The 19067-nt window shown below is 38.3% G+C and overlaps 2 protein-coding genes and 1 pseudogene across 2 annotated transcripts in view; all 3 read right to left on the minus strand.

The window, feature by feature from the left end:
• Nucleotides 1-19067, minus strand: part of LOC117985277 (terpene synthase-like) — a 383491-nt gene that overhangs the window by 39499 nt on the left and 324925 nt on the right. The window lies entirely within an intron of this gene.
• LOC117985278 (esterase FE4-like) lies at nucleotides 10846-12735 on the minus strand. Its single transcript, XM_034971969.2, has 3 exons — nucleotides 12537-12735; nucleotides 11173-12437; nucleotides 10846-11026 (listed from the first exon to the last, which is right to left on the minus strand). The coding sequence occupies exons 1-3, from the start codon at nucleotides 12720-12722 to the stop codon at nucleotides 10846-10848; spliced, it is 1632 nt and encodes a 543-aa protein (XP_034827860.2). The 5' UTR covers nucleotides 12723-12735.
• On the minus strand, nucleotides 15544-17611 carry LOC117985196 (carboxylic ester hydrolase-like; annotated as a pseudogene).

Below are 19067 nucleotides of genomic sequence, written 5' to 3' on the forward strand. Positions count from 1 at the left end.
TGAAATGTTACAATTTGTTATTAACATTGTTATTCATAGTTGTTAGTTAACTCAACCGAAATTAATAATAATTAATCCGTAATCTATCCAAAATTACTTGAACGTTTTTATTTGTCTAAAAGGACCATACAATTTACGACGAATAACAACGTTGCTAAGTAATTTATCGACAAATTACAGATAGATTGATTAGGTATATCAATTTCGGCTGTATAAGGATTCACTTCCTTTAGTAGGTAAGGGCTACATAGTTTTGATGTATTTTTTAATGATTTAAATTATTGTTAGGTAAAAAAATAAATATATACCTACCTATACACGGTGAAGTTTTAGTGGTTGTCTTCCCGCGGCAGAACGATTTGCCCTCAGTAGTACTATCGAAATTTTAAGTTAAGCTGAAAAATAAAAATGTTTTTGTTTTGAAATAATTAAAAAAAATCGACAGCTCGAAAGTGTGAGAAACAATAGTAACTCCCTAGACGTAACGTGAAAGTAGATAGGTACATCCACTCGAACCGCGCTGCCAATAAAGTGAAAAAGTTTAGAGCAAAATAAGCTCTCGCGCGTAGTGATACGGCATAAACTAGTCTGCGCGCACGCGGTATTACTATTGTTTCGAGATCTCATTCGATTTTTGTTTTTCTCGATGGTAAATTTGTCATTTTTGACTCTTATATTTTTTATATTTTTATCGATTGGTATACCACGACAAAATCATTTCGCTTCGGGAAAACGATCATTAAAATTTCAGCGTGTATATTACTTTTATGGAAAAAAAAATATTAAGAAATTTAATGTGTGTTCATTTTATAAATACGTAACAATAAATGTAAAAAATTAATTATTATCATCTTCGCTTTAATAAAACTGCCATCGTTCCATACTTGCTATCGTTCAGAAACAATATTCAAATCTTAACTGAGAATCTAAAATAAAAAATAAATCAAAATACTCTGATACTAATCAGAGTAAATTTAATTATTAAATAATAGTTCATAATATAGATTTTTATTTATTATATATTATTCTCATAGGTAGGTTATTTTTAATATAATTGGTATATATTGAAATAAACTATAATATAAGTTAATTTAAATTTGAACCAGAGATATAATTTTAATACCAAGATATTACGTTCCTATTTGAGCATCGCATAGTAAGTACCTATGCGTATTTCGTTTTTCTGACTTTCAAAACCTTTATAACCAAACTAATATCATACTCTGTTATTTTTGAACTCTGTGTTGTGCTTACAAGTACCCTAGTGCTTCCCGTTGTAGACGTAGTACCTACCTAAATTAATTGTTAGTTTCTATGTACAGAGTTAATTTTGTGAATATTTTAATAATTGTTTACTCACTTAAAAATAAAACTTGTTGCACTATGTAATGAAACACACTCACAGAATGCGCGACGGAATCGATACCAACACGGCTTCTTTAAAGACATTAAGGACCACAAAACTTTTGCCGATAGAGCGTAGGTACAGTACAAATCGGCCTTTAGAATGACATTTCGACTTTGTTGAGCGTTGTCTCTGTCATTCGTACCTATATGACGTTTTGACGGTCTCAACGACAGAGACAATGCTCTACAAATCCGCTATCTCCTTCTAAAGGTCGATGTACATTCTGCCGCGTACTACTTATACTTTGAATTTTGCTCAGATTTTAGACACAGACACAGTTAAAACTAATGTCTCGTTTTAACTGTGCCTAAGGGAAATTGTCCACTGTAATTTTTTGTAGCGATACAGACTTGAATGTATTTCTGAATCGCGACAATAGCGACACAGAATTTTGGGCAAAGACATACGGTCCAGCGACAAATCGCTCCTGTATAGAGACTTTTCTGCGGCTGTATCACTACTGTCTCGCTGCAAAAAGTTGCGATGGGTGATATTTCTACAGTCTGAGCAAAATTCAAAGCACACTTTATAGATATCACGTACAGAAACCGGTACGCGTTGAAATTATGGTCCCAGTCACGCGCAGCAGTTTGACAAGTATTCATACAGTTACATTACCTATATAATATCATGTAAGTTTCCATCAATCTACTCATGTGTTGCCGTTGCAGGTTTTGTATGTTGCAGGACTTACCCTGCAGCCCAGGTGGGAGAGGGTGCGTCCTGCGGCATGGAATGTATGGACAATGTATGGACATTCCATGCCACTCGGCACCCACTCTCGATTAGAACACGTCGCTTCCGCACGTCTTTCTTACAATTTCTTGTAAATATTAAGAGTTTGTTCTACACGCTGGCCACCCCGCACGCCGCACCCGCTTCCACCTGGGCCGCAGGCGGAGGCTAAGGCTGAGATCTATACTCTATAGAGCAAAAGCTCTAGACTAAATTCAAATTATATACGCTGAAATTTTAGTGGTTGTCTTCCCTCGGCAGAATGATTTGCCCTCAGTTGTTATTTCGAAACATCGAGTTAAACTTAAAAAATATATAAAATTGCAAAAAGAAACATCAACTCGAAAGTGTGAGAAACCATAGTAATTCACTAGACATAACGTTAATGTGATTAGTAGGTAGGTATATCCACTCGAACCGCGCTGAAAAAAGTGAAAAATATAAGCTCTCGCGCGTTATAGTGATACGGTATAAACTAGCCTGAACGCACGCGGTATCTAGGTACTATTGGTTCGAGGTCTCATTCAAGTTTTGTTTTTCTCGATTGTAAATTTGCCATATTGACTCTAATAATTTTTTATACTTATAAATCGATTGTGATACCATCAAACAACGACAACTTTACGATTTCAGCGTGTATAAATATCTCAGCCTTAATAGTCAAATACTGTCTAATCAGCTAAAAGTTGTAGATATTAATGTATTACCTATTGAGTGGCGACTTCTACTCATAAGATTGATTGTGTTGTAAATATAAAGTTTTACAGCCGTACTCAGCGTCGCTTACCTAATCGTTACTCAAGTTTAGTTAAAACGAGACAGAGCTGTATCTCACACATAAATCTGTCTCGTTTTAACTCAATCTTAAGTAACGATTAGCGACTCTGAGTGCGGCTGTTAGTGTAGTAATTGTACCTAATTGGATTGTTTTACAAATGTTATACGGTGCAATAAAATGTTGTGAACACTTTTACTCTATTCTTTTATTTCCTCAACATGTTGCCGAGTGCCAACCTTTATTGTTTTTTTTAGGGTTCCGTAACTCAAAAGGCAAGGCCAAGTGCGAGTCAGACTCGCGCGCCGATTACCGAGGGTTCCATAGTACATCAACATCGACATTTTGCACGATGAATCAAAAAGTATTATGCATAAAAATAAATAAAAAACTGTTTTAGAATGTAGGTACAGGTAAAGCATCTTCATTTATGATATCCCACTTGGTATAGTAATCTTACTTTAAAAGTTGAAATAGACATAGAAGTAGATTTTTAGGGTTCCGTACCGCAAAAGGAAAAAAAGACACCCTTATAGGATCACTTCGTTGTCTGTCTGGGCTCTTCTCAGACCTGGGCGCGTTTGGAACCCTCGTAGCTTTAGTTTGCGTTATAATTATCACCACTATATCTTACAAATCTAACACCATACCAGACCATCAATAAGCGTAATTTATTACCTATTTTGAATAAATCATTTGACTTTGACTTTGACTTTGTCCATCTGTCAGTTCGTATCTGTCAAGAAAACCTATAGGTTACTCCCCATTGACCTAGATCATGAAATTTGGCAGGTAGGTAGTTCTTATTATAGCACGTGTAAAGAAAAATCTGAAAACCGTGAATTTGTGGTTACATCACAAAAAAAAATTAAAATTTGTTTATGAAGAAGTTAATTTACTAAATCACATAGAGCATTAACTTGCAGTGTTGCGCATAAAAATGTTAAAATGACGATTACCTCGGTACGGAACCCTTCGTGTGCGAGTCCGACTCGCACTTGAAACTTTTACCAGTGCTTTTGAATCGTGAATCTACCACTGCACTGCACTGGTTCGGAATGCCCAACCAAAATGCTCTTTCTACCTGCAAACCTAATAAAGTTATAGGCTCTAGGTACGCGACAGGTCGGGATGGCAATCAGGGAGGGGACGCCCCGCACACCCGCACAGCAACCGCGCTAGCCCCGTGCGAGCGAGCGTAGGTAACGTGTGGGTGTTCGGGTCGTCCCCAAGCCTCATACCCCGATTGCCATCTCGATCTGTTGCGGCCTATACCTATAGCTTGATTAAGGCTTGATTGAACGTGTAGTTTAATTGGTGCAGCGCACAGTTGATTGCGATGCTGTTTCGAATTATATTGGACTGCAGTGTTTACAAGAGTGCTCTCCATGGCCGCTCCAATTCGAGCGTGAGAGCATGCTATTGCAATTTTTTATTTTATTTTATTCAGATACAAGTTAAGCCTTGACTGCAATCTCACCTGATGGTAAGTGACGATGCAGTCTCAGATGATAGCGGGCTAACCTGGAAGGGGTATGGCAGTTTTTATAAAACCCATCATCATCATCATCATCATCATCAGCCTGTGGACGTCCACTGTTGGACATAGGCCTTCCCTAAAGAGCGCCACCACACCCGGTCCTCAGCCTTCCTCATCCAGCCACTTCCCGCCAGCCTCTTTATATCGTCGGTCCATCGTGCTGGAGGGCGGCCCACACTACGCTTGCTTAAACGCGGTCTCCACTCAAGGACTTTCCGGCTCCAACGGCCATCGCCTCTACGACAGGCATGACCTGCCCACTGCCACTTCAGCTTGCTAATAGTTTGGGCTATGTCAGTGACCTTGGTTCTCCTGCGGATCTCCTCATTTCGGATCTTGTCCCTCAAGGAAACTCCTAACATAGCCCTCTCCATAGCTCGCTGAGCGACTTTGAGTTTGTTGACAAGGCCGTTTGTTAGTGTCCACGTTTCAGCACCATAGGTGAGGACGGGAAGAACACACTGGTTAAAGACTTTCGTCTTGAGGCACTGAGGAATTGACGATGAGAAGACCTGACTCAATTTCCCAAAAGCTGCCCAACCTAGCCGAATTCTTCTGTTGGCTTCCTCGTCGAAATTGCTTCTGCCTAATTGAATTGTTTGGCCAAGGTAATTGTATTGTGAAACAATTTCGATGCCAACATTTTCGACGCTCATCGGTGATAAAACCCATACCCCTTTGGTTTCTACACGGCATCGTACCGGAACGCTAAATCGCTTGGCGGCACGGCTTTGCCGGTAGGGTGGTAATTAGCCACGGCCGAAGCCTCCCACCAAACCAGACCAGAAATTTAGAAATTATAAAATTCCAAACTCCTGCCAGGAATCGAACCCGGCACCTCCCACTAATAAGACCACAGCACTCACCATTGCGCCAGGGAGGTCGTCAAAAGGAGGAGCGTGAGAGCATGCTATTGCAATCAACATTGATTATAGTTCCCGGCAGTTAAATAGTCGCGTCTGACCTAAGATGATAGTGCGAGCTTGCGCTTGTATTGTTCCACGAAAGTACTGTGTACGAATGTAGCACTCACACTAATGCAGATGTCGAACGTGGGTTGTGGCGTGCCGCGCGGGCCTGTGTGTTCCGCTCCCTTGTGTATCGTGCCTCACTGACGCCTAAATGCTATTGCGACGCGTCTTGTGGTTAACTTCAAGAACGACCATTTAATTGGCGCGGATTATGCGGGCAGAACATACGAGAGAGTTGCGAATGCGCATAATGCAAATCAACGTTTGATATTACGTTAATAATTGTTGGCAAATTATAATTAATATTTTTTAATATTAAATTATTATTAAATTTTGATTTAAAGCTAGTTTTGCAATTTTGTACAGTACGCGCCAGAAAATAATGTACATCGACCTTTAGCGGACCTTCCGCACTTGATTTCGGTGAAAATCATCGTGCCTCTCACCTTTCTCATACAATGTCAGGTGAAAAGGAAACAGGTTACCCATTTTCGCCGCCAATTTCGGTCGAGCGTACTGCGTCACCTTAAGATATTATCTAAGTTCTCCTGCCTCCCTGAGGACTGCTTCCGCTGTCTGGCTTCGCAATATCCGGTGACAAGGAAATGGGACTACAGCCGTGAGGCTATCTTAAGTTTATCTAAAGGTCGGACTGAGAATGTAAGTATCTCTTCATACTGCCAAGAATTCTCAGGTTTTCTTGCAGCTGCTATAGATAGTTCAATCCACGATGACGCGCCCCACTCGTTGTCCAAATCGTTTACAGTGCAAGTGTGTTTTGTACTGTTAGAGCAAGTTCTATCCCATGCACCCATCAGTAATGTGGGCACACACACACACAAACAGACGAAGATAAATTGAGTAAGAACTACTCGCCGCATCCCGCAGTTTCCCGCACGCAAAGTTGTGGGGCGCGCGCATTTATAATAAGGGTAGGTACTGATAAGTTTTAGAATTATACTATATGAAAAAGCGCTGCGTGTGAATGGTACCTATACATAATGTTGAAATGGCAATCGGGGACGAGGAGGGAATGCCCCGCACACCCGCACAGCTCTCGCTCTAACCCGGTGCGGGCGAGCGCGGATGACGTGCGGGTGTGCGAGGCGTCCCCCATCTCATACTCCGATTGCCATCACAACCTGTCGCAGACTATACCTAGCTGCGGATTGGTCTCGATTAAGAACATAAACCCTATGAACTCTTATAACTTTATCTTGCTCCGAGAAATATGATTTCAATATGAACTTTCAGCATATAACTTGAAAGGCTTCAAAGAATGGCAGAATATTCGTAATAAAGGTGCAGAAAATATATATTTAAGAAGCCTTATATTACGTGTCTGGGACTTTATTAACATTTTTCATTGCTTTTTTTTATGTTTTAATAAGTACCTATCTGCGACTTCATCTGCGTGGATTTACTTATCTTTCTAAAAATCCTACTAGAATTCGTAATTTTTTTTCTAGAATTTTATTAAAGTATTCCAGTTCTGCGACTCGTCTGATGTCGTCCGTCCACCTAGTGGGGGGTCTTCCAACGCTGCGTCTTCCGGTGCGAGGTCGCCATTCCAGCACCTTGAGACCCCAACGTCTATCGGTTGTACGAACTATGTGCCCTGCCCATTGCCACTTCAGCTTCGCAACCCATGAGCTATGTCGGTTACTCTAGTTCTCCTACGGATCTCCTTATTTCTGATTTGATCATGTAGAGAAACTCCAAGCATAGCTCTCTCCATCGCCTGCTGAGTGACACTGAGCTTTCTTATGAGGCCCATAGTTAGCGACCATGTCTCGGATCCGTTGGATTCAGGCGGCGCAGGACCGTGGCGTGTGGAAGACCCTACAAGAGACCTATGTCCAGCAGTGGACGTCTATTGGTTGATGATGATGATGATGATTCCAGTTCTGCGTCCAGGAATTTCTATATCTTTCTACAAGCATCAACGTTTAAGCCGTAAAAGCTATCAGACAACCGTAGTCACTTTCGGATTTAAATAATGTTTTCAATCAATCAATCAATCAGCCTGTTTGCGTCCACTGCTGGATATAGGCCTTCCCTAGAGCGCGCCACCACACACGATCCTCCGCCTTCCTCATCCACCCACTTCCCGCTACCTTCTTAAGGTCGTCAGTCCAGCGGGTTGGAGGTCATCCCACACTGCGCTTGCCGATACGCGGTCTCCACTCCAGAACACATCTGCCCCAGGGCCATCGGTTCTGCGGCAGACGTGGCCTGCCTATTGCCACTTCAGCTGATGCGAAAAGCCTAGCCCTGCGCTGACCAACCCGCCTGCCCAGCGTGGTCAGTATGGGCATTACTCTCTATGAACAGCGCCAGCTGAAGAATAATGTTTTAATAGTGTGGAAATATGAATCTACTTATTTTAATTAAGGTATAATATCTACAGATAAATTCGTCTAATTGGAATTTGGTACGGGATTTCTTGGTTTACTTTTTATTTCATGTTAATTTCACTTTTTCGGTGGTTCATGATTCCCCGTTTGATACCTATTACGTATTATAGTTATACTTTTAAATGAGTAGTTGGTTTCCCGAATAAGATGTTGTATTTGTCGATTCACTGAACTGCGAAATGGACTGGTTGCTTTCTGAATACATAATGCCATCTCTAGATTTTTCCCGCAGTCCTCAACCTATTTTTACGGACTTCTCATTTTATCGTTATCCCGCGACTAAAATAAATAAGCAGCCAGCAATTATACATACAGTACGCACCCGAAAGTAATACACATCGACCTTTAGAAGGAGATAGCAGATTTGTAGAGGTAACGTCACATAGGTATGAGTGACAGAGACAACGCTCTACAAAGCCGAAATGTCATTCTAAAGGGCGATTTACATTACTTTCGGCCGTGTACTGTACATCTTCACTCAGCGTGCTATAGAGCGAACTATTCTGGGTGTCTCTCTGATGAGACGAAATTCGTATGAAGGGAATCCATAAAAGAATCGAAGTGCCCGACATAGCTTTTAGCAAGCAAATTGCCAGTGGGCAAGTCATGTTCAGAACCAATGGCCGCTGGTGTGGATGTGTTCTGGAGTGGAGACCACGTGCTAGCAAGCGCAGTGTGGAACGACCTCCTGACGTTGTACTGACGTGAACGAGGGGTGGGTGGACGAAGAAGGTGGAAAACCGTGTATGGTTATGCGCTATTGAGAAGATCAGATCCGAAGAATACAATAAAAATATGTCTAAAATGAATGTACCTATTTTGTTGTATAGGACTTGACCGAGCCACATTTGTGAAAAATGTACCGAGTCCTTCGTAATAATCATTAAAAATGTCATAATGTGCGAGAGAGAAGGAAACCTAGCTAAACACGCCTTAAGTTATTTTAAATCACTCTATCTAATCATATTATATAAAAGGAAAAGGTGACTGACTGACTGACTGACTGACCGATCTATGAACGCACAGCTCAAACTACTGGATCGAACAGGCTGGAATTTGGCATGCAGATAGCTAATTATGACTTAGGCATCCGCTAAGAAAGGATTTTTGAAAATTCAACCCCTAAGGGGGTGAAATAGGGGTTTGAAATTTGAGTAGTCCACGCGGACGAAGTCGCGAGCATAAGCTAGTTCAACAATAAAATATCTCGATCATAAGATTTATCGGTACTTTAAGGTCACGTAAAAAACAAATACGTGTATCTTTCCCTGATAAATACATAGGTACATACCACAAATAGATATTATAATCACTTCGATCATAATCTGTGGCATGCCATATCTGATCATCATCATTATGATCAACAACAATCGCTGGGTCACTACTGAGCACGGGTCTCCTCTCAGAATGTTTACCCATAGTCCACCATGCTGGCAAAGACGGAGAATATTATGGAGAACTCTCAGGCATACAGATGCCCTCACGATATTTTCCTTCACCGTTAAAGCAATTATTGATGGAGTCTTAGTGCCAAAAAAATTTTACGAGACATTTCACCGCGATTAATAGCCTCATCTGGTGACAGAAGGGCTGGCTCATTTTTTGCGCAACGGATCAGCCTGGCTGTCCAGCGCGGAAATGCAGCCAGTATTCTTGGCACCATTCCACGCGGTCATGATTTATATAGTAATTAGATAAGTCACATATTATGTACAAAATATTATTTATCTAGTTTTGTAAATAGTCAGTATTGTGAATAAATTGATGTAAAAAAAAAAAAAAATATTAATAGGTATTGAATTGTTTAAAACGCACATAACTCCAATAATACAGAGGCACGTGGCTGGGTCGAACCCCCGACCTCCCGAGGAGACTACGTCTTAACCACCAGGCTTATAACTGCTCATATCTGATATTGATCAATTGCTTTCATTGCAGTTATCATAATATAGAGATAACCCTCAAACATGAACAACATACCTAAGTCACGTGAAAATTAAAAATTAAAACCAGTCAAGTGCAAGTTAGTTTAAGTTTTGTTACTATAATTTCTCATTAAGTGAAATTTGTATATCTGATTTCTTTTGAGAATTAAATTCTTTAACCACAAGTAGGACTTGCACAAGAAGGGTTCCGTAGCATGTACAAGCAATAACACTTTTTAACTATTATATACCATTCACAGTCATATTCTTTACAAGCTTATGCTCGCGACTTTGTCAGCGTGGACTACACAAATTCCAAACCCCTATTTCACCCCCTTAGGTGTTGAGTTTTCAAAAATCCTTTCTTAGCGGATGCCTACGTTTTAATAGCTATCTGCATGCCAAATTTCAGCCCGATCCGTCCAGTAGTTTGAGCTGTGCGTTGATAGATCAGTCTGTCAGTCAGTCACCTTTTCCTTTTATTTATTGAAGATTTTGCATTTCACATGTCAGAACAGGTATAATATTACACTACTATTACTTTACTATTTTTTGTGATGTTACCACAAATACACGGTTTTTGGTTTTCCCGTTATGTTCTAATAAGTTAAAGTGATAATAAAAAGAATACCCTGCTGAGTTTGTTGTGGGCTCTTCTCAGACCTGGGCGCGTTTGGAACCCTCGAGATTTGCGATCAGCAACACATTTAGCGATTCATTTTTATATATAGAGATGTGTGTACAATAAAGACTTCTAAATAAATAAACAGTTCGTACAACCAATAGACGTTGGGGTCGCAAGGTGCTGGAATGGCGACCTCGCACCGGAAGACGCAGCGTTGGAAGACCCCCACTAGGTGGACGGACGACATCAGACGAGTTGCAGGGAGCCGCTAGATCCAGGCGGCGCAAGACCGTGGCGTGTGGAAGTCCCTACAAGAGACCTATGTCCAGCAGTGGACGTCTATTGGTATTGGTATCTATGATGAAATAAATAAAATCAAACAATTGTAATATTATTATCTCTTTAATAAAGTAACAAGTACAACAAGTAAATTTTGCGACATATTTGACTTAAGGACGTGGTGGTATTGGAATCCTAAAATGATTTCTATAGATCTGATCCCAGAAACGCCCACGATCTCCGAGGAATGAGCGTCTTAACTCAAGATTATTGGTCAGGTACATGTAAGGTTCTCGATCGCCACCAACTGGCGGCCATGCTGGGTATGATGAACCATCAGGAACAGGTTTCCTGTGGAATGCAATAAAATTGAATAAGGTTATGCGCAAAGCACCTATCTTTGAAATTAGGTCTACTAATGATCAACAAATATTTGCTATTTCAAGAGAAAAATAGAAAAAATATCTAAATATTAAAGTTTACTAGACATTCCTTACCCTGTTGTTATAAAGTTTCCCCATAGATCTCTCATAACAGCTTTCATCTTTTGACGTTCTACAGAGAGCCTATTTTCATCTCCTTGGTCCATTACTGCATCTGTCTGAGCGCAATGACTAGCTCCACGAACATTTGTATGTATAATGTAATTATCCGTTTCATCAGTGAAGCCATAAATATATAAGTAAATTTGGTCATTACCAGCTTCCACTTGCATTTGTATTGCCTTTGCTGTACCATATCCGAACATTACATCTGTGAAATAATCTATATACGATAAGACATTGTTTTCGCTTACGGGTTTATCGTCAAAGTAAAATTGTTTGACTTTCCCCGCCACTTCTTTTTTTTCATCTTCATCCACAAATTGTAAATCTTCTGGGAAAAAATCTGAAAATCTTTCATTCATTGAATCTTTCCATATTCTAAAGTGACCAGCTCGGAAAATACCCTCCATTTCAGCTATTCCATATAACATAGGTACTTTGGGATAGTCACCACTTTTCAAAATTTTGATTGGATGATCGTCAAGAAACATTTCCTCTCCTAAATCTCGTTCAATACATGGAGAAAATATTACGGAACTATTTTTACTGTTAAATGTATCTACAGACCATAGTGATTCTAATGGTGTATTGAGGAAGAATTCCTCTAATAATTCAATATTATCAACATCACCGAATCTTAGTTCCTTTGCAACGCGTTTTGCAGTTGCCAGTGGGTCAATTTGAACACTGAATGAGGCCGTGCTGGAACCACTTTCTGGTATAACTTTGTGAAATAATCCTCGTGTAGTCTTTGAAAGCATCACTAAATCAACCGCAGAAGCTCCTGCGCTCCATCCATCTATAGTAACATCATTTGGATTACCCCCAAACTGAGCAATATTCTTTTGCACCCACCGAAGTAAGGCCACTTGGTCTTTCATTCCAGCATTACCTGGTATTCCTTTAGTACCAAGACAAAGAAATCCATGTGCTCCAAGCCGATAGTTGAAGGTAACAGCTACGATATTTCTAGTTCTAATTAAGTTGGTTGGTTCTAAATCTACACTATGTCCAAATTGATACGCTCCTCCATGAATGTACACGACGACGGGAAGATTTTTTTGTTCCGTATCAGGAACATATACATTAGCTATTAGACAGTCTTCTTGCATTATACGATCATCGGGAACACCCCCAAACGTCAGTTGTGGACACATTTTGATGTTTTTTTTAATTGCTTCAAAGGGTTCAGTCCATGTTGGTGGAGGGAGAGGTGACTAAAAATAATAAGTTTTGTTTAAATATCGTATATTATGATAATGTTACTGTGACAGTTGACTCTCTTACTTAATTTTATAGTAAGTGAATTTCCTTACCTTGAATTTTTGTAGTCCAATAGGCGCTGTTGCGTAAGGTATGTTATAAAATACATAAAGACCTCCTTGTGGTAGCTTGTAACCTCGAACAGGCCCCTGCTCTATATTAACCAGAAGCGATTCTGAAGTACTTCTTCCTGACACTATGCCTGCGCACACGCATATGGTTAACAAACGCCACCACATAGTAGATGCTTTTGTTTTCTGAAACCAAATAACATTTATTGAAGGCCCAGCAAAAATTTAATACAACATTAAAATTTATATCAAGCTAGATAAAACCGATCACAAGTCTAGGGCATTAAAATTTATTTAAAAAACAATTTTAACATTTTATTGGTTATCACTGTTCTCCAATCCATCCATACTCCATGAAAACTGTGTCTGTCTTTCTGCTAGCTTTTGACAGCCAATCAATGAAAATTTGGTACAGAGATAGCTTGCATCCCGGGAAAGGGCTACTTTTTATGCCGGAAAATCAAAGAGTTCCCACGGGATTTTTACAAACCTAAATCCACACGGACGAAGTCGCGAGCTTCAGATCGCGATACGTATTTAAGATAACACTCCGTGTAATTAATTAAATTTTTAATTTAACACGTTTTTACAAAATTTTCTTGTTTATAATGTTGACTAGCTGATGCCTACGACTTCGTCCGCTTGGAATTAGGTTTTTAAAAATCCCGTGGGAACTCTTTGATCTTCCCGGATAAAAAATAGCCTATGTCACTCTCCAGGTGACATACCATCTATACTCATACAAAAAATCACGTCAGACGTGATTGAAGGACAAACCAACAAACCAACAAACCAATAAACCAACAAACCAAACAAACAAACACACTTTTGCATTTATAATAAGGGTACGGATTAGGGTACGGATTTACACAACTTTTAACGGAATATTATGTTAAACTAATAATTTAATTTAAAAGAAAAACTAAGTAAATAATTACCAACCTAATAATTTGTTGATTTTTTTACAATAACGTATTACCTACCTACTAACTACCCTATACACGTTAACAAGCACGAATGATTCCAAATATAGGATTATCACAAAAGTGATAAAGGTACCGTGTCTTATTGAAATAGGTATTTGTGGTAAAAATCACACATTTATAGTAAAAACGCAAACACATTAACTAGATGACCGATAATACAATTATGATAATCGTAATAGGATCAAAATGTAAAAAGTATAATTTGATTAATAAAAGATAAATGAAAATTGCTTGTACTTATTACGCGAGAACATTATTATCTTTGAATAACTTTTTGTTTTTTTGTTTGATTGTAGGTAAGTTACAGATTTTATCACATTACGAAAATGGCCACCGACAGAAGCCGATGGAAACAGATAATCCATTCGAGGGCAGGTTGCCAGGACCACGATCTTCAGCAATGAAGGAACGACCGGAGAGAGAGAGAGAGAGACGTTACAGTTGGAGCACACAACCTACTCGTGTGGTTGGAGTTTTTGGAACTAGGTGTCTAAGGTACGGCCTTTTTTAGGGTTCCGTACCTCAAAAGGAAAAACGGAACTCTTATAGGAGCACTTTGTTGTCTGTCTGTCTGTCAAGAAACCTACAGGGTACTTCCCGTTGACCTAGAATCATGAAATTTGGCAGGTAGGTGGGGTGGGTCTTATGGGAAAAATCTGAATTTAGGGGAAAAATCTACCGTTGAGTGAGTGAGTTTAGAGTTAGAACACACAAAAAAAAAATTAAATTGTGGTCATGAATTAATAATTAGTATTTTCAATATTCGAAGTAAGATAACTAGGTATATCAAGTGGGGTATCATATGAAAGGGCTTCACCTGTGCATTCTAAAATAGAAATTTTTATTTATTTTTATGCATCATAGTTTTTGAATTATCGTGCAAAATGTCGAAAAAATAGGACTGTAGTACGGAACCCTCAGTGTGCGAGCCTGACTCGCACTTGACCGGTTTTTTAAATAGAGATAGCGAGCAAACGAGCAGTCGGGTCACCTGATGTTAAGTGGTTACCGCCGCCCATGAACATTTGCAGCACCAGAGGAACCGCCGATGCATTGCCGGCCTTTTAGGAATTAATTGTCGGTCCGCCCCTTGAATAACCCCTTAAACTAAAACTCAAAGATATTTAGTAAAAGGGTAAAGTCAGAGATCAAAGTTAAGTTACAATACAATTATTATCTTTCGAGAAACTTAAACACAGATAAGTTAACGAACCAAAGCTATTAAAATACCTACTTTAATTTATTTTTGGGCGATGAGACAAAATTCATTAAAATCTTGTATCCACTTATTTGTAATGCTATAGCGACGATCGTGATAAATACGAAGCGTTTTCATTAACTTCAAATATCCCAATTCCAAGGCTTCGACTTTTCAAAGCTTAGAATTTTGTATAGATGTTAATCCGAAAGAGATTTTGAATTTAGCGACCCACTGGACTGTGAAACAGGTATCTTGCTTTGTGAATGCTTAAATCAAAATTGATATTGCCTCGTGGCCAAGCGATTTTCTTAATATTCATGAAAACTACACTGTAAATTATAGAATCGATATTTCATTTATGATCAGATTTCAGATGATTTTTTATGGAATATCTTTTCTAGAAATTACGAGAATCAGACCTTTGTCCGAAGGCCTTTGTACAAAATGTACCTACTGGTGGGGTTGTCCTGTAGACGTCAAGTTTGCCACTGTACTAGGGACTAATATAGCGCCGTGTTTTCTACCAGGGTAGTAAGAAATAAAAGGAAGTGAACACTATTAAATATATATAATTCAGCACAATTAAACATATAATTTGGAAGCTACAATCAGGTAAGGTGGTCTTAGGGCAACTGGCGAATCGCGCCAGGCCTCGCACGACATAGCCTCAAAATGCTCACCCGTCAGTGCCCGCTACACAAAACAACAAAAAGAACCACCCCAGTGGATAAAATCAATAAACAATTAGTTTCCAATCCAATGGTTTTATTTTTATGGATTATAAAAAACGCATAACATTTTTATTTAAAATTGAAATTTACTAGAATTTGAAGAAAACCTAAAATATTTGTCGTATATTTCATCCCAGAAAGGAGCACGATTTTCAAGGAACGAACTTTTCAGTGCAAGAGTGCCATTAAGGGACATATATGGAGACCGATTATATCCTACAGGTGGCCAGGCGGGATACTTCGAACCATCTGGAACTGGTTTTCTGTAAAAAAAAAAACATCATTGAGTACTGTTTTTGTACAAATATATTTTAACCAAGCAAATCACATTACAGACTTACCCTGTCGTAATAAAATTCAGCCACAGTTCTCTCAGAAGTGACTTCATATTTCTATATTCTTGCGAAAGCTTACTTTCGTCTCCTTGGTCCATAACTGCATACCCCTGTGCACAGTGACCCGCCCCACGGACATTTGTGTAATATATCAGCGCTGTCATCGACAAATGCATATTCATACAAGTATATTTCGTTATTACCAGCTTCCACTTGCATTTTCACACTTTTTGCTACCCCGTAAGTAAACATAATATCCGTAAAATATTTAACATAGTCTAGCACACTTTTTTCGCTGATTGATCCATTTCCAAAATAAAATTGTTTAATTTTATATGCTACTTCTTCTTTTTCTGCCTCGTTAGAAAACTTTAAAGTTGCTGGAAGAAAATCAGCAAAATTTGTGTTCATCTGGTCCTTCCAATTATCAAAGTGTTTCGTTCTATAAATACCTTCCATTTCAGTTGTCCCATATAACATTGGAAACTTGTGATAGTCACCATATTTTATTATATTTACCGGGTCATCATTTAGGAACATCTCTTGACCAATATCACGTTCAATACAAGGTGAGAAAGGAATAGAACTATCTTTTTCGTTTCCTAAATCAATTTCATACAATTTTTCATATGGTGCTGTCTTATAAAAAAATTCTAAAGAATCAATATCATCAACGTTACTATAGTTCAACTCATTGGCAATCCTTTTTGCAATTTCAATAGGATGTAATTGTACGCTAGCTGGAGAATTATAGGACCCACTTTCTGGTATAACTTTGTGAAATAATCCTTTTGTGAGTTTTGATATCATGAGCAGATCGACAGACTTGCCTCCAGCACTGCGTCCATTAATAGTAACATCATTTGGATTGCCACCAAACTGTGCAATATTTTTTTGCACCCATCGAAGTAACGCAACTTGGTCTTTCATACCAGCATTGCCAGGCACATCTTCCGTACCAAGACAGAGAAAGCCATGGGCTCCAAGACGATAGTTGAAGTTGACAGCGATTATTTTCTTACTCTGAACTAAATGTATTGGTGATCTTTCTGTACTATATCCAAATTGGAATGCTCCTCCATGAAAATATACGAGTACGGGAAGATTTGTCTCTTCTGTGTTGGGCACGTATACATTAGCGATCAGGCAGTCTTCTTGCATCATAAAGTCACCTTTGTAGTTCCTGAAGGCAAGATTTTGTGGGCAGATGACATTTTTTTGAACAGCTTCAAATGTATTAGTCCATGAAGGCGGAGGAAGGGGTGGCTAAAATGAAAAAGTTAATAATAGCATATTCATAAATATTGCAATCTGCGGAATTGGCTAAGAAAATCAAGTTAAACCTAGTTGAACACCGAATTATTTCTTTCTCGTAGGACACTGGATAAACTGATATCTCTTATGCTACCTCATAGCATGGGACTCTACCACTGCTTTGGAAAACAGATTCTACTGAGAAGTGCTAACAAGACATTACATGAACAAGAAGATAAAAAAAATTTATATTAGATCATAATTAAAAGAACAGTTCCTATTCTCATTTCCTCTATCTTCATATTAGAAACAAACCCAAATTAAGTGGTCTTACCCTGAATTTTTGATTCCCAGTTGGCGCCGTAGCATACGGTATACCATAAAACACAAAAACTTCTCCTTCTGATGCCATATAACCTTTTAGAGTTCCTTGCTCTATATTCACAAGTCGCGAAGATGGTTCACCCATCACTAACGATAGGTATCCGTAGACATATATAAGTAATCCATAACGTAACATACTTGATAGGAACCTCGGTATCTGGAAAGCAGCACTGTATACCAAGTTTTGTTTCCTTGGAAGCAAACTCTACTTTGATTATAATAATAATTAACGACGTTGCTAAGTAACTTATCGACAAATTACGGATGAATTGATGTAATTTTATTAATTTAGGCGGTAAGTGTACAAGCGTAGCTCTGTAACAAAATTATTTTATGCCAACAAATTATACTTACTTACGCACTAATTTGCGAACCCGGAAACTCGAATAATATTATGTAAACAGTACCACAACACTTTTAAGTTACAATCTTTTAACTTCAATTTTTGTAAATTCTATAAAAAATTTTTACAAAAAAAATAAAAACCGACTTCGTTACATAAACACTAAAAATTGAAAAATAATTTAATTTATTACCGAATATATTATGTATACAAGAGTTATTATAGTTCCATAATAATACTTTTTGGTGCCGGTGCCAATTAGCTTTAGCTGCGCGAATCGTCTAGACTTCATATTTTTATGGGACTCCACAATGGCACCTCATTGGCACCGACCCCAAAAAATATTATTATGGAACTATATTAACTCTTGTATACATAATATATTCGGTAATAAATTAAATTATTTTTCAATTTTTAGTGTTTATGTAACGAAGTCGGTTTTTATTTTTTTTGTAAAAATTTTTTATTTCACAATTTTTAGTGGCCCCATGGAATTATGCTATGACTGGTTAAAAATCTACTGTTTACTAAGCTATTACACTGATCGCGAGCAATTTACTCTTATCCGTTGAGGAGTTCCAGTATCTATCTTCGAAGATGTTCATCAGATCTTCACCAAATTGAAATGGGACCAACTTTGAAGTATACCCTTTCAAACAAAAAAAGAATTTTCAAAATCGGTCCAGGCGTTTTTGAGTAATCGGGGAACATACATAAAAAATAAAAAAAAAAAAATAAAAAAAAGATTCCGACGAATTGAGAACCTCCTCCTTTTTTTGAAGTCGGTTAAAAATTAAATAAAGTAGGTAAGTAATTTTAAATTTTTCAACTATTTCTAACGAAATTCAAAATGATACTATGGAATACGGAATTCAAAACGAATGATATAAAAACATCTAAAGCAACTGAAATATTTATCGGCAAATACCACTGAAAGATGACATTTATTATCTGTATTTTATTTATAACTCATTGGTAAAGGTAAGGTACAGACTCATAAATGTGCACACAAAAACACGCAGGATTCTTATTTTGGTTGGGAAACTTTAGAAGGACCTACAGACCTATTATTATCTGAGTGGTATTGAAAAATACCGTAACACATTGTTCCAGTCACGGGATGTAAGTATATTATTGTAGTTTATTTAGTCTTCTTTTGTTTACTTAACTTAAACTTAGCTTTCCGCTGAAATCAAGAGGCCGTAGAGTAGAGGCGCAATATACGCAGCCGAGGACTTTGTTACCGCGCACATAAAATGAAATCATGATACTGTGCGCT

Source organism: Maniola hyperantus, chromosome 9 (assembly GCF_902806685.2).
Source record: "Maniola hyperantus chromosome 9, iAphHyp1.2, whole genome shotgun sequence".
NCBI lineage: Eukaryota > Metazoa > Arthropoda > Insecta > Lepidoptera > Nymphalidae > Maniola > Maniola hyperantus.